General features: G+C 34.7%; 1 protein-coding gene across 3 annotated transcripts in view; it reads right to left on the reverse strand.

The window, feature by feature from the left end:
- Positions 1–13,476, reverse strand: part of ATG2B (autophagy related 2B) — a 43,787-nt gene extending 30,311 nt beyond the window's left edge. For all 3 annotated transcript variants that reach the window (XM_059850266.1, XM_059850265.1, XM_059850264.1), the window contains exons 1-11: positions 13,308–13,476; positions 9,736–9,898; positions 7,741–7,893; positions 6,623–6,725; positions 5,610–5,772; positions 4,957–5,136; positions 3,941–4,037; positions 2,727–2,909; positions 1,905–2,059; positions 1,110–1,221; positions 695–956 (exon numbers count right to left, since the gene is read on the reverse strand). In XM_059850266.1, coding sequence (XP_059706249.1) covers positions 695–956; positions 1,110–1,221; positions 1,905–2,059; positions 2,727–2,909; positions 3,941–4,037; positions 4,957–5,136; positions 5,610–5,772; positions 6,623–6,725; positions 7,741–7,893; positions 9,736–9,898; positions 13,308–13,469 — 1,733 coding nt within the window. In that variant the 5' untranslated portion in view covers positions 13,470–13,476. The remainder of the gene's footprint in view (positions 1–694; positions 957–1,109; positions 1,222–1,904; positions 2,060–2,726; positions 2,910–3,940; positions 4,038–4,956; positions 5,137–5,609; positions 5,773–6,622; positions 6,726–7,740; positions 7,894–9,735; positions 9,899–13,307) is intronic.
- Positions 13,477–13,620: the final 144 nt, after the last annotated feature.

Genomic DNA, 13,620 nt, shown 5'->3' on the forward strand with positions numbered 1-13,620 from the left:
GAAGCTCATGTTACATAATCAACAATGGTCAGCATAGAGAAATTTGTAAAGAACATCCTAGGCATCTAACCTGAGGTACAGTTCATATAAAACTAACATCCTTATATAGACAATGAAAAAGTCAAATGTCTCACAAACTCTAAATTATATACATAATGTAAAAAAAAGATATATTTATACACCTTTAGATATTTTACTTCATACTGTACTGGGATGGTAAAAATTTCTGCAAAAAAAGACTGTTGCCTGACTTTATTATCTTGTTCTCATTTAGGCTTTATCCCTACTGATACCATATTTTGCACTAAATAAAACCCTAAGCTCCTTCAAGCAGTAATCACTACAATGGAATAACAATAGTTCCGTAAAACACAGCTATTTCTAAAGAAGATATTTACTTAATTGTTCTTGATTCTCTGGGCTTCTATCATAAAAACTGTACCTAATTTAATTCATATATTAAAAAGCTAGGTAATTTTAATGTTTATTCTCCTTTCTTCTTCTGTTTTAATTTTTGTTAAAAAGATGTCTTGGACAACAGATGTCAAAATTCAAGACTATTCTGAAATTAATAAGGAAGTCTAACGCAATTCAAATATTAAGTGACACAATTCCTATGGAAATAAACTTACTTTATTCAAATTTACTTAAAATATATTTTGTTACTTATATTTATTAATAAGCAAAGTTATACCTAAGGTGATCATGAGAACAAGCTTCTGCAAATACTTCTCGGAAGGACAGAAAATCTTCTGTTGAAAACTTAACTGGCTCAATCTTTTCTATTCGGGCAAAGAAATCCCGAGCCATTGGTGTCAATGGGTTAAGGTTCAGTGAACTTTCAGGTGGGGGTAAAGGGTCAATATGAAGTACAGACACTGAGAAAGTTCCAACTGCCAGTCTAAAAAGTAGCTCAGGTCTGGATTCATCCACAGAAACAGATCTGGATGGAATAGCTGAAATACAAAATTAAGTTCACGTAATTTTTCAGCAATAACACATTTATAAAATCATCTTACTTTTGATTTTCATTTCTTTTTACCAAGTTGCTGCATAACAATTCATTTGCATAATTATCTAGGGAAAACTATCTCTCTGTTGTTACTTACATGTCCTTCTTATGGAAGGCTGGTGAACCATATTGGCTGTTAGTGAGGAACCTCTTGGAGGCTGTAATTCTTGTTTATTATGATCAAGAAAATCACCCCAAGTTGGTTGCAGCTAAAACAAAAAATATATATGACCTTAAATTTGCAAAGAGTTGTTAGACATTAGATCAAACATAAAAAATAAGGTAAATTACTAAAAAACTCCAACATGGATAAACAACCAACAGCATGCCACTTCATGGAGAATTAGTGCTCAATTTATCAATGGAGGTATGCTTTATTTCAAGATATGCTTTTTAATTCCACAAGTTTTTATGGCTAAAGTTGCACTCCTCATAAGCATATATTTTCCTGTTCTACAAGTACCCTCCATGGTTTTCATTATGGAAAACATTAGGTACACAACAGATTTGGGAAAGATAGTGAAAACAACAGCATAGTTTTTATACTGTTTGAGGAAAAATTTAATACTACAATTCCATATCACATTGCCTGTGTAGTCTATTTTAAAAGAAAACCACGTGGTACACATGCAGTAATTAAAAAGAAAATAAACCATGAAGCATCCTATATAAGCTTCAAGGCATTTGAAGACACATTTCCTAGCTTAGCCAAACAAATGAGAATTCCAATACCATTTCCATCTCAGAAAAGGAACACTATCAGCTTTAAACATTTCAATTGTTCTAGAATTTTGCAACAGTTCCTGACATTGTAAGGAATGCAGCAATTATGCAACAGTTTCAGTCACAAGTGTTAATTTCTAAAAGATTCCAAACGTAGTTAATACTATACCACTGTAGTGCTCAGTGGAGATCCTGCCGGTGTAGTTGTGTATGTACTGGTTAAAGACAAGTCTAGATCCATGGTTGGAGGATCTCCAAGAGGTGGAAGGGAGGAAAGGCTGTGGGACATGTCCATTTCAGCCATTGAGAAGAAAACTTCCTCCTCTAGTAGAGAACCACATATAATAAAGAGTTATTTACTCATTTTAAAAAAAACCTTTATTTCTAACAGAAATGTATTCTTAAGTCTAGAAATCTAACTGCTAGACAGAATAACCAGCTAAACACATCATTTACAGAAGTTCCAAGTTTTCTTGACATTAAACTAGTAGTGTCTGTGGAGAGAAATTGAAATAAAAATCAAAAGACACAAAACCTCATGAATATTAGAACAGTTAAATATCTCATTTTCATATTCAAGTTGGTATAACTTCTATAAATTGATCCATTCTCCTTTTGACAAATCAAAATATTTCACATTAAAAATGATTAGCAAAAAAGTATTGACATAAAATCAGATAAATGCAACTATTATTCTAGAAGTAATTTCCTCAACCACACATTTGAAAAGATGTCATGCTGTATGTGTTTTTACATGTTTCACACGAACATAAACTGAACAATTTTAAGGAACTACTGAATAAAGTCTAGCCTGATACCTAAACTAGTAATTTTTTACTGAACTTTACAATTAATGGCATATAATTACTTCAGGTCAAACTTATTTTAATACATAAATTGGTAAGATTAGGTAAGATTAAAAGATGAACAATCAATTTAAACAATCTTAACAACAGGTTATTTGCTATTTTGCATCATTTTTTATACTTGCCACGACTAGAAGGCGTTCTGGCACTCTCTGTCTCATAGAAGCTTTGCTCAGATGATGCTCCTGCAGATAAAGACTCCTTCCTCAAATAACGTTTCAACTCCATCTGAATCCGATACTCATCCTCCTGTTGCATTGGCCGGTTCTTCCTATCTTTATCTGACAATTCTATCCTGCTCAGACTCTCTGAATTCAAAAAAGAGACAGAAATCCTACTGTAGTTCCCTTTACTGTATCCCCAATAAAACTCAAAAATTAATCTAAAACTTATGTATAAAGTATATAAATATACTGAAAATATATATAAAGTATGTATTTGCATGTGTAGTTATATACATGTCTGTTACATATCAGATGTGTGTACCTGTGCATTTTGTTGGTTTGAAGGTTTTATTTGCTCAGAACCGATTACTCTCTCCTAGAATTTGTTAATTTCACAACTGATGAAAACATTTCAAGGTTATATATGCAGTGAGATGGCATATAATATGCAAACATTTCTCAGTCAACTTTAGGGACTAAGGCCATAATCTCTTAAAGGTTTTACTATCAAGGAATTATTAAAGTTTCAGGTCTGAAGATGACACACGTGGGAAACTGTATATAATACCTATAATACCTCTCCAGTTGTCCTAAAACAATGAACACGTCCAATAAAACAAGTATATCAGTATTAGAAGAATATTAAGTACCCACCCAGGATATGACATATCTTTCCAAAAGATTATTTACCCTAACAAGTGTTCCTACATAAAATAGATGAGGGGAACAAACCAGAACACTCTCATACTTCTACTGCAGTAGTCGAAACACTGCTTTTAGTTCTTCACAAATACAGACAAACTCAATTACAGTCTGTTCTACATTTTCTGTGCCTGTCACTAAAACATAGGATAGAGAAGCTAAATTCCTCTTTAGAAACAGAAGCTGCAAGAAACAGAATTTGCTTAGTCTCCTGGTTTTCTCCACCTAGAATTTTCTCATTTCTTGTATTATTATACAGTCATGTGTCAACACTTGTTTGTTGGTTTGTTTCATTACTAGATGTACAATTTGCAATTAAAGACAAAAAATTAATCGTAGTCCTAACACACAGTAGCTACAAAGTATTTTACTAATATCAGATAAAAACTCAATGTACGAACACAATTTTTTTTTTCAACTGAGGAAACATTTTTATCTTTGAAAAATTTTTTTTTGTTTCTTGTAATACTTGCCTGGTCCAGCAATAGCTGCTACCATGTCCAATAGAAGATGAACCTGCCTTGGTGACAGAAACAGATGTACAGAATCTATTTGTCCATCTATATCCAACTGAAAAGGAAATAATACTGTCAAGAATACTCAAGGAATTTTCCTTTACATTACTTGAATCAGTTATTTAATAACTTTTAATAGATTTTCATGGTGGAAAGAATACAGTCATTACACCAGTATCTTCTATAAAACAACTAGAAACATAATTTTGTGTTTCTTCCAACCTGTGGCTTGGCAGGATAAATGCAGATGTTTCACTGACTATCAGCTTAAAATAAAAACACAATCTCATAACAGAAAAAAAATCAGTAATTCCATTAATCTGCTATTTTTTTCTTTAATAATTCCCAAAGTAATAAAAATAAATTCAGCTTTACTTATTATGAGATATTTAAGCAAGCACCTTTTGAAACAGACCTTAAAACAATAAAGGTCTTCTGTTTCCTATATTAATACTTTCGAAATTGGCAGCATTTCAGTATTTCACACCAAGGAAATGTTATTTTACTTTTCAAGGACTCTTAACTGAATAAACAAGTTAAAGATTGACTACAAATTGCTGGACATTAAAAAAATCCTTCTCTACTGTGCAGTAGAAACTTTATGCTTTCTATAAAATATGGCATGCTATACAAAACAGGTCAACAGCCAATTTAAAAACTGGAGAGAAGGGGAATATATTACACAGCTTTACTTATATACTCACTACCATGTCTACTTGTTTTTTGAACACTTAAATTCAGTCTCTCTCTAACATACAGGAATTCTCATTTAACAGATTTCAGTGTGCCCTGACTCATCTGACTACAATAAAGAGGTCTTTTTACACATACTTATTAGGTTAGAACATAAAGAATCAACATGAAAACTATGGCAATTCTGTTCCCCTGAGAATATTACACCTTGTTCATATGTACTAGAAAAAAAAAATTACAAAACTACTCATTTAGTTAAACACCATGAAAGCATGACTAACCTTAGCTCCAGGAAGTACTTCATTTTGTTTTAATGTCAGGCTTAACTCCATTCTACCAATCAGCTTACAGATCTGTACAGGGTCAGAAGGAGTAATTTCTGGCAAGTTTCTTGTTAATTGTGGATGTGGCTCATAAATGATTTTTGGATTCCAGCTAGGTGAAAGCTTTGGTTCAGTTGCCTTAAAAAGTTACAGATAAAGATATAAGAATGTATCCCATTTCTTAGGAAAAAAATGCAAGACAAGCATTTCAAATAATGCCTATCACACAAATAAATCACTTTACAAACTATAAATTTGACAAAGGCTTTAAAAACATGTACTGGTAACCGTGAAAACACAAGGCACATGGAATGCAAAGCATTAGGCCCTTGAAAGAAGAGCAAGTTTCCACTGAATAGTAAATTGTAGGGCTCTTGAATTTCTGGTTCTTAAAGTCACAACCAGATTCCAGTATAATACATCCTAATTTCTACTCAGTCCTAAAGTCCACTTCCTTGCCTCTCCTCAAAATCAACAGGAACTGATTATAAAACTTCCCAAAGAGAGATTTAAGTACAAGTTCAACTCCTGTATCCTTCAGAATTAATCTAATAGGGTAACAATATATTCTTTCATCAATTTACATCCTTATATAATGTATTTATTTTTACCAGCTGTGTAGCTGAACACACTGGGGAGGACTTTGCTGATGCAGGAAACTCATCCCAGAAGAAAGAGACACCTGAGAGCTGCAGTAATTTGTGAGCAAAAGCTGTGGGCTGATGTACATTAATTCCAGAGCATTCATCTGCAGTTTCATCACAGTACATAGTTCTGGGAGGCAAAAGAAAGGAAATTAAGACAGTGGGTGCATGAAAATTGTTACTTCTCCTCATGCCTTTTAACCTTTAAGTTTTTACATGGTGTCTCTCTTCATGCTGTCCACTGTCATGAAATGAAAACCCAATACTCTCTGGGAATGGGTGGAAATCTTAACTTTTCTATGAGACACCGCCAGAAATTTGAACACACCCCAGAGAACAGAGCAACGTGAAGCTTATAAATGCTTAAAACAAAATATACTTCATTAGCAATCCTTGGTAAGCATCAGCTTTATTTGATGCTGATCTCAATACTTTGCAAGAAAGCATAATTATACTCTCCCATAGGTTAAAAATAATCTACATTAAGTAGATGTACAGTATTCATGTTCAAGGTAATTACAGGATTCACATGGGCTCTTTTGAAAGCTCCCACAGAACCTAAATTCTTTCAGGGTTTTGGGATTTTTTTCAGGACTGTACCTTTTCTTCTAAAAAGATTGAAAGTGTCTTACTCAAAAGGGTCAGTTCCCTTTCTAATTGTACATATGGCCTGACTGGCCAACAATATACACTGGCTGCTGAATGTCTGAGAAATGTTATTTATTAACTGTAGAAGTTGATGAAAATATATATTGGGAAAAAAAGAACTCTTCTAATTTGATGGCTAAGTAACTTTAGCATTAACATGCGAAGTGGAATCTGAGTGAAAACAGTCCTCACTAGCATTACAAAAGAAGTGCTTGAGAGCAAGTGTCTAACTATATACTAAGAATTGTGTGTATGAGTAAATTGTATTTTACAGGAAATGGCAAGAAGGCCCTTAGAAAAAAACCTACACACTAAAAATAAAAAAAAATTACCTTTCAACTCTGATTTCAAGCGCCGTTCCACTTTTAGAGTTTTCCGGCACATGTTCTATTCGTAACACAGTATCCAAAAAGGTAACTTTCACTCTTCTTAGAACTTGAAAGAGAAAACAAAAAAATATAGTGTAGACTATTAAGTCAAGTTACTGAATGACTACTTTTGTAATGATATTAAATGGTCTTTGATTTTAAGCTCTCAATATTTATTTCAGTGGAAATGATCAGTTGAGTTTAATAAGGCAACAAGACTTCAACAGACAATATAAAGTCCGATTAAATGACCAATATGTATATCCATAGCACACAACTGCTCTCTAAGGCTCAGACATCTGAGCAAGTGACAGTTCAAACCAAGTTTTTCTGTAGCTCATTGTGAATGATCCTCAAGGAAAGTAACATCTTCGTTGTGCACCATATCTGAACAATTAAGCATTGCTGCAGCAGCATGCCACCTGGACTGAGTAATTCCATCCCCAGATCCCCAGATGGAATCCCTCAAACATTCCCCTTAGCTCAGACATTTCTGCACTAAGTTCTCCACCACATAATGCAGTCATAAGCCCTTGGTTTTGTGCACTTAGAAAAACCACCTCCAACAAAAAACAGTTTCTGAAGTACTTCTATCAACATGGTGTGATTATGGAGATTCATACAACATAACAGGTCAGCTTTGCACAAACACAGCTGAAGAAACTTTTTCCATTTCTCCTTCAACAATATCACTATTAGCAATTGATGAATTACACAGCCATCTCCAAAACTAAGACATGTCATCAATCCCTCAGGCACAGATTTAGCTGGATTTATTCTGGTGAAAACAAACACCAACTTGCCCTGACACAGAGTTCAATCTGTCCACTGTGTGTAATACTTCCTAAAGTATTTGTGTCCAAGTACACAAATACTTTAGGAAGTAAATGCAGCTTTTTTTCCCAACTTCAAAATCAAGATCACTTGTCCAACATTTCTCTTTAAATTTTACAAGCAATGCTAACAAGTGAAAATTAGTCATATAAGTTATGGCAGTTGAGATGCCATTTTGTAAAACCCACACACAACATAAACCAATTAAATCTCAGACATAAATGCAAATCTCAATAATTGATTCATACCTGTTTCAATAGTTTCTGCAAATTTCTCAAGTCCTTCAAAAGGCTGGGACCCTTCTCCTTGTTCATCTGTCAATTTTTGGCTAAGACACTCTTTTGCAAGCTGCATACTACTGGTCATAAAACTTGACCAATACATAGGCTCAGAACCAGATGCTGTGGAGTAAAATAAGTCTTAATAAATTAAACATGGACTTCATGAAACCATAAAGACAAAACACAGCAATATATTTGGCACACCCAGAAAAGAGTTTCAACAGCTTAGTAAGAAGTCATACTTAAAAACAAATTTAGTTATAATCTCTCATTATAGACTTTACTACTTTAAAATTAATTTAATCTGTTAGACTGCACTGGTAAGATTCTGGTATTTGAAAACTCAGTATAAACAAGAAGAAATCAGGTAACCAACAGTGTAATCAATTTTCAGCAGTGGTTTAACCAATTTAAGCAATTAAATAATTTCTGGAATTCTTTTACTATATTGGCATGTTTTTGTAGGCATAATTGGCAAAATAAAGTAAGTCAATTTTTTAAGAATTATTTCAAAGTTTCTTATTCATCTTGAAACATATTCTGCATGGAGAAACACCAAGCAAGGTTTAAAATGTTATCTTAGCACATTAAAACATGTTCTAAATGCCTACCACAGACCTGACATAGTAAAGTATAACATATAAAATCCAAGAGCACCACAGGCATTAAGCTGAACAAGTTTTTCATCAGCCAGATTAACTTAATTGACAATGCATTCCTATCAGCTAATGCCAAGGCCATTGTGAGCAAATACTATAAAACTATCGATTAGAAAAGTTAATAAAATTCAACTATCACATTCTAGTACAGGCAGACAAAAATACAACTAGCTCAAATACAATCGTGTTAAAGAGGCAAAACATTTCAGTTAAGCATTCGGGTCTGGAAACCTCCACGTGGCTATAGATGTGTGACAAAACCAGCACCATGGGGTTTTTTCTACACTATTTGGTCTATTATAAAGCACTGCACATCAAAGAGAACTAACTGGTTGCATGTGAAGAAATAAAGGTTTCTTCCTAACACTACCATTCCTTCAAAGCAATAATCTCACATGAGAAAGTACATAGCTCAAAACTTAATTCCAGTTAAACAACTACAGATGCAATGTAGAATACATGTAAGCAAGTAATTAATTTAAGGTAACTAGCAAAAGATAAGAAATAGGTTTTGGGCTTTTTTTTTCTTCTTCTTCTTATGTTTAAAAAATGTCTTCTTTCACCTTCTCTACACTACAAGAAGGAAACCAAATTAAAATCCTACAGACATTAAAATAATTTTCACAACTAAAAATGAACTATGTGTTCCACATAATTTATGGAAGCTTAATGACCAGTAAAAATTTATCACCAGGACAATCTAAACTAGATCAGTAACAAGCACGTGGATACAGACAAGCTTGAAGAACTCAGACAATCCTCAGCATTATAATCAAAGTTAGTACATATTTAGAGTACTTAAAAGTCATTATTTCACACTGCAATGGCAATTAAATTGCATTTTTTGTTCTCTAAACATACAAGAAGATGCACCTTTTAGCCTGAAGTAGGCAAAGACAGAACCACCCATAACATCCCCCCAGTCTTACACCATGATATTGTCCTGCTGCCACTCAACAGCCAACTACTAACACTGCCTCACAGAACTGCACAAACACCACCCAAAAACTGCAAAAACTCCTACCCACACATCCATTTCTATAGGTCTGAAACAGCTTGGAAGACATATAGCAGTAGGAATATTATAAGCATTTTAAATTATTTAACAGAGCAACAACAAATTGAGTTGACAACCAACTGACAAACACCTGATAGTTTCTTTTTCTGTAACTCTCAATCATTAATGTATGGAAGCTAAATGACAATTTAAATAAGGCCAAGAATTGACTAAAGCAAGGGTAGACTTTTGACTCTGAAAAACTGTAAAGAACTTCCTTTCCTAAAATCAAAAAAATAAGCCTACCAAGCCTTGGTCTTGGCCTGAAGACCATCTCTAATCCTTTTACTTCTAATGCACAGTTATCCTGCAGCAACGACCCCCATGGGACAGATAAAGAAATTGATTGGATAAATCCATCTGTGACTTCCAGAGGTGCATCAGCAGACTCCAGGATCTCATTAAGACACTAGAAAACAATAAAATAAAAATTAAAAATCATTACTTTTTTAAAATCATATCCGTAATTTTGCATCTAACAAATAAAAACACTTTGACGCTACTAGAAAATTAATTATACTCAGACAAAAAAAATAGACACTTTCAACTATATCAATTACATTGCAATTTCACTCTCCCTAGCTTTCAGAATTGCTCTGTGGTGGCTGTATAGTCTGTATTTTTGTACTATACACAAAAAAGTCTGCTAACTTATAAATATCAGAATACTAACAAAAGTTAATCTGTTCTTTCTTTGGCAGTACTTGAAGAAAACTGAAAACAGGCTGATCATAAAAGCACAAAAAGTACTTCGCTCCTATGATAGGAGTATTTCACAGCATGCAATTGCAACGTAAAGATCATTTTCTATGTGGCAGTGGACCCAAACAATCCCTTATTGCTGTGTAACATACTTGCCATTTCTACTTCATATTTTTATAGTGGAGTTATAAACACTGCTACCATCAACTTGCCCAAAGTATCACATCAGCTCTAACAGTAATTTAGGATTTTCAAGTTTTCCACAATCCTCAGAAGACTCCCCTATTGCTCTATAAAGGTTTCATTACATCAATACACATTAAACATATTCTTCACACTTAGGCTAATAAAAAAGTGAGTTCCTGCCTGTGCTTTGATTTTAAAATGTAGTTAAAACTTAAGTTCTTAGACAAGAAGTAGTTATGTTTCAATGAAGCAAATCCCAATATTATTCACATACCAAATCCAGAGTGCAACTTTCTAATGTAAAGATGCTACTAAAGACAGTGTTTGAAATAATAGAACATAATCTTCAACTGGCAAGAGAAAGTGTGGTTTTGACCTTGCTGAGTTTTGAACATGGCCACTGATTTTACATAAGAAAATGCTTAAATTCAACATCATAATTTTTGAAAAAAATAAGGATTTAAAAGTTCTTTGCCGTTTTAATTGTATTTAAAATTATATTCCAACTATATAGAATAATTCTTAAAATGCAATTTTCTGAAAAGATATTTTCTTTATTTTTATTCTTATATCTCCAGATGCAACATTCTCATCACATTAACTTGTTGCTCTCAATAACCTTGCCTTTAGAATTTTGTTTGCCTTGCATGTTCAGCTTTTCTAGTTTCTGTTCCAAAGTCCACTTAGGCAGCAGAAAATTGCAAACTTTAAAGAAACAGAACCTAAATAGTCCTATTGGGAAATTATTTAGGAATCAAATAACCAACTAAAATTCAGTGATATTAAAATTTAATAAAATAAATAATATAAAAGCTCAAACATATTTGAACTTATATTTAAGAATTATACACGTGGCAATGGCATAAGATAAGGCAAAAATAATTATTAGAGATGAAAACTGTATTTTTAAATATCACACGTTCATTTAAATTACTTGAATGAATTTACAAATAATTTGCTATAGCAGGAAGTAAACTAGCTACTGTATTTTGAACAAATCTGACTCAGATGTCTTTTTGCTACCCATGCCCATGGTGATTAAAAGTAAGTGTATTTTAGTATACTGCTTATTATTTTAAAATAGAAATTTACTATCTAAAAGCAAAAAAATACTGAAGCACTCTTGAGATAAATTGCTTCATAAATAGGCCAGCTGTTCCTAGAAGGAAGTAATTAGAGCATTTCAAGTGAAATTTTAAAACTGAAGTACAGCCTTCACATTAGGACTTGTTTCCCCATTATTGACCAACAGTCCATAAAAGTAGTATTTAATGTATACTAAAATTCAACCACAAATATCATCCATTCCATTTTGATTCTTCTGAACAGCTCACGCCCCAAAAGGCATAGGCATTACATTAACAGCCCCATGAATTCCTACATATCTCTACAAATAAACACATACAATGTTATCTAAAGTATCTACACAGTGCGGAGATGAACAGAAGTGTCTGCAAAAATGGATGCCATGTAAAAATACAGTCACCCTGGTGATTCATTGAGAACAAGGTTACAATGACTAGGGGGAAAAAAAGAGCCATAGTACTTCCGTGACATCTGCTTTCGCAATCTGTCATACACGAGAGTCACGTGCAGAGAGCCTCAAACATGTAATTGTTTACAAGCGGAACAGAAAAATGCTGATCCACAAAAGAGAAAGATCACCTAAGCATTATAGCATATTCATTTAATCACTGTGTATACGTTATGCACACTTCTCTTAGTACCGACCCGTAACTGCTTTGTTACTAAGTATTTTACATTTTAAATAATATCACTCTGACTCGCAAAGAGGGCTCGATACCCACTAGAGGGCATAACAATTCAATTAAAGCGAGGCAGTCTCACTGCAAGCCTGCCACAGAAAACAAGCTACAGACACAGCCAGAAAAGAAAAGAAGGAAACAAACAAGCAAACAACAAAATAAAAAGTCCACACTCAAACACTGGTAACATTGAGCACTTCTGCAAGGGTCTGTCCCCTACCACTTTCAAACATATTTTCACACTAACAACATTAAAAATCGTTACCTGAAAACATCATATATTCACAAGTATTTTAAAATGTACCCTTCGTGGCCTAATATCAGTACATACTGTAACAAAAATGTGGTTTGGAAAACATTAAAGCAAAGGACCTAGCTCACCATCTATGCCACCCTGGAAGTCAGTGACTGATTCACTGCAGTGCTTAGGTCTCCTTATGACAGACACTCGACTGACAGGTAGAATGCAGTAATGTTGAAAATTAAACCAAGAACCTTTACAAAATATTACAAACACAGTAATCCAAAGGTCTGTCTCTAGAGTAGACTGGAAATATAAATACCTGTGTATAGACACACACATATAAAAAAACCATACATGCCAGGACTGGAGTGTGACCTGCTGAGCAAACTCCAGCTAAAATCAGCTTTCTTTTTGTCAACAAGTACTTTCACCACTACAAGACAAGGGGACAATCTTCAGAGAACTACACAGACTAAGCTCAGCATAACACCATCATTAAGAACCAAGATGTCTCCAAGACGAAGAACACAAGGATTACTTTGTTTCCACCATCTCTAGAAGCCAGTAAACATACTCCTCATTAACTACAGGGATTTCTAGAAGTTTGGGGTACACTAGCTCCTTCTCCCTGAAATATCAGCAGCTACTGCCTTCTTTCAGTTTTTCTTTTCTCATAATTAAAAATTACACAATCGAAGTGTGGCTAGAAAAATTCATCAGTAACAAATGCCGATTTTTTTTTTCTTTAGTGCTAGCATATCAGACAACAGTTCCCTGGATTAAATGCTAATTCTGGTTATAACTTTTGCATAGAAGAGGCCGGGTATTGAAAATAAAGTGGGTGGTAGCCGGGGGTAGAGAATCAGCTGGTCCCTCAGACGCCGCAGAAGCCGAGGGGGTGAAGCGCCAGCATCTCTTACCCACTTATCCAGAGGGACCTGCGTCAAGGAGCCGGTGCCCTGGTAGAGATCCAGGCTGAGCTGTTCCAGGCTGAGCTTCTCCTGCAAGAAGTGGCCCAGGTACCTCTGCAGCAGGTACCTGCAGGCTCTCTTCTTGATGGACTCCGAGAAAGGCCACGGCATGGCGGCTGCACGCCGGGGGCCGCGAGGCCGGACGGCGGGACGGGGTCGGGCGGAGAGCGGAGGCGCGAAGGAGCTCAGTGGGGGCCGCCAGGCCAAGCCTCGCCCCTCGGCGCGGGCTACGGCGGGGGCTCCCCGCTGCCAGGCGGCACCG

The sequence above is a fragment of the Haemorhous mexicanus genome, chromosome 6 (genome assembly GCF_027477595.1).
Source record: "Haemorhous mexicanus isolate bHaeMex1 chromosome 6, bHaeMex1.pri, whole genome shotgun sequence".
In the NCBI taxonomy this organism is placed as follows: domain Eukaryota; kingdom Metazoa; phylum Chordata; class Aves; order Passeriformes; family Fringillidae; genus Haemorhous; species Haemorhous mexicanus.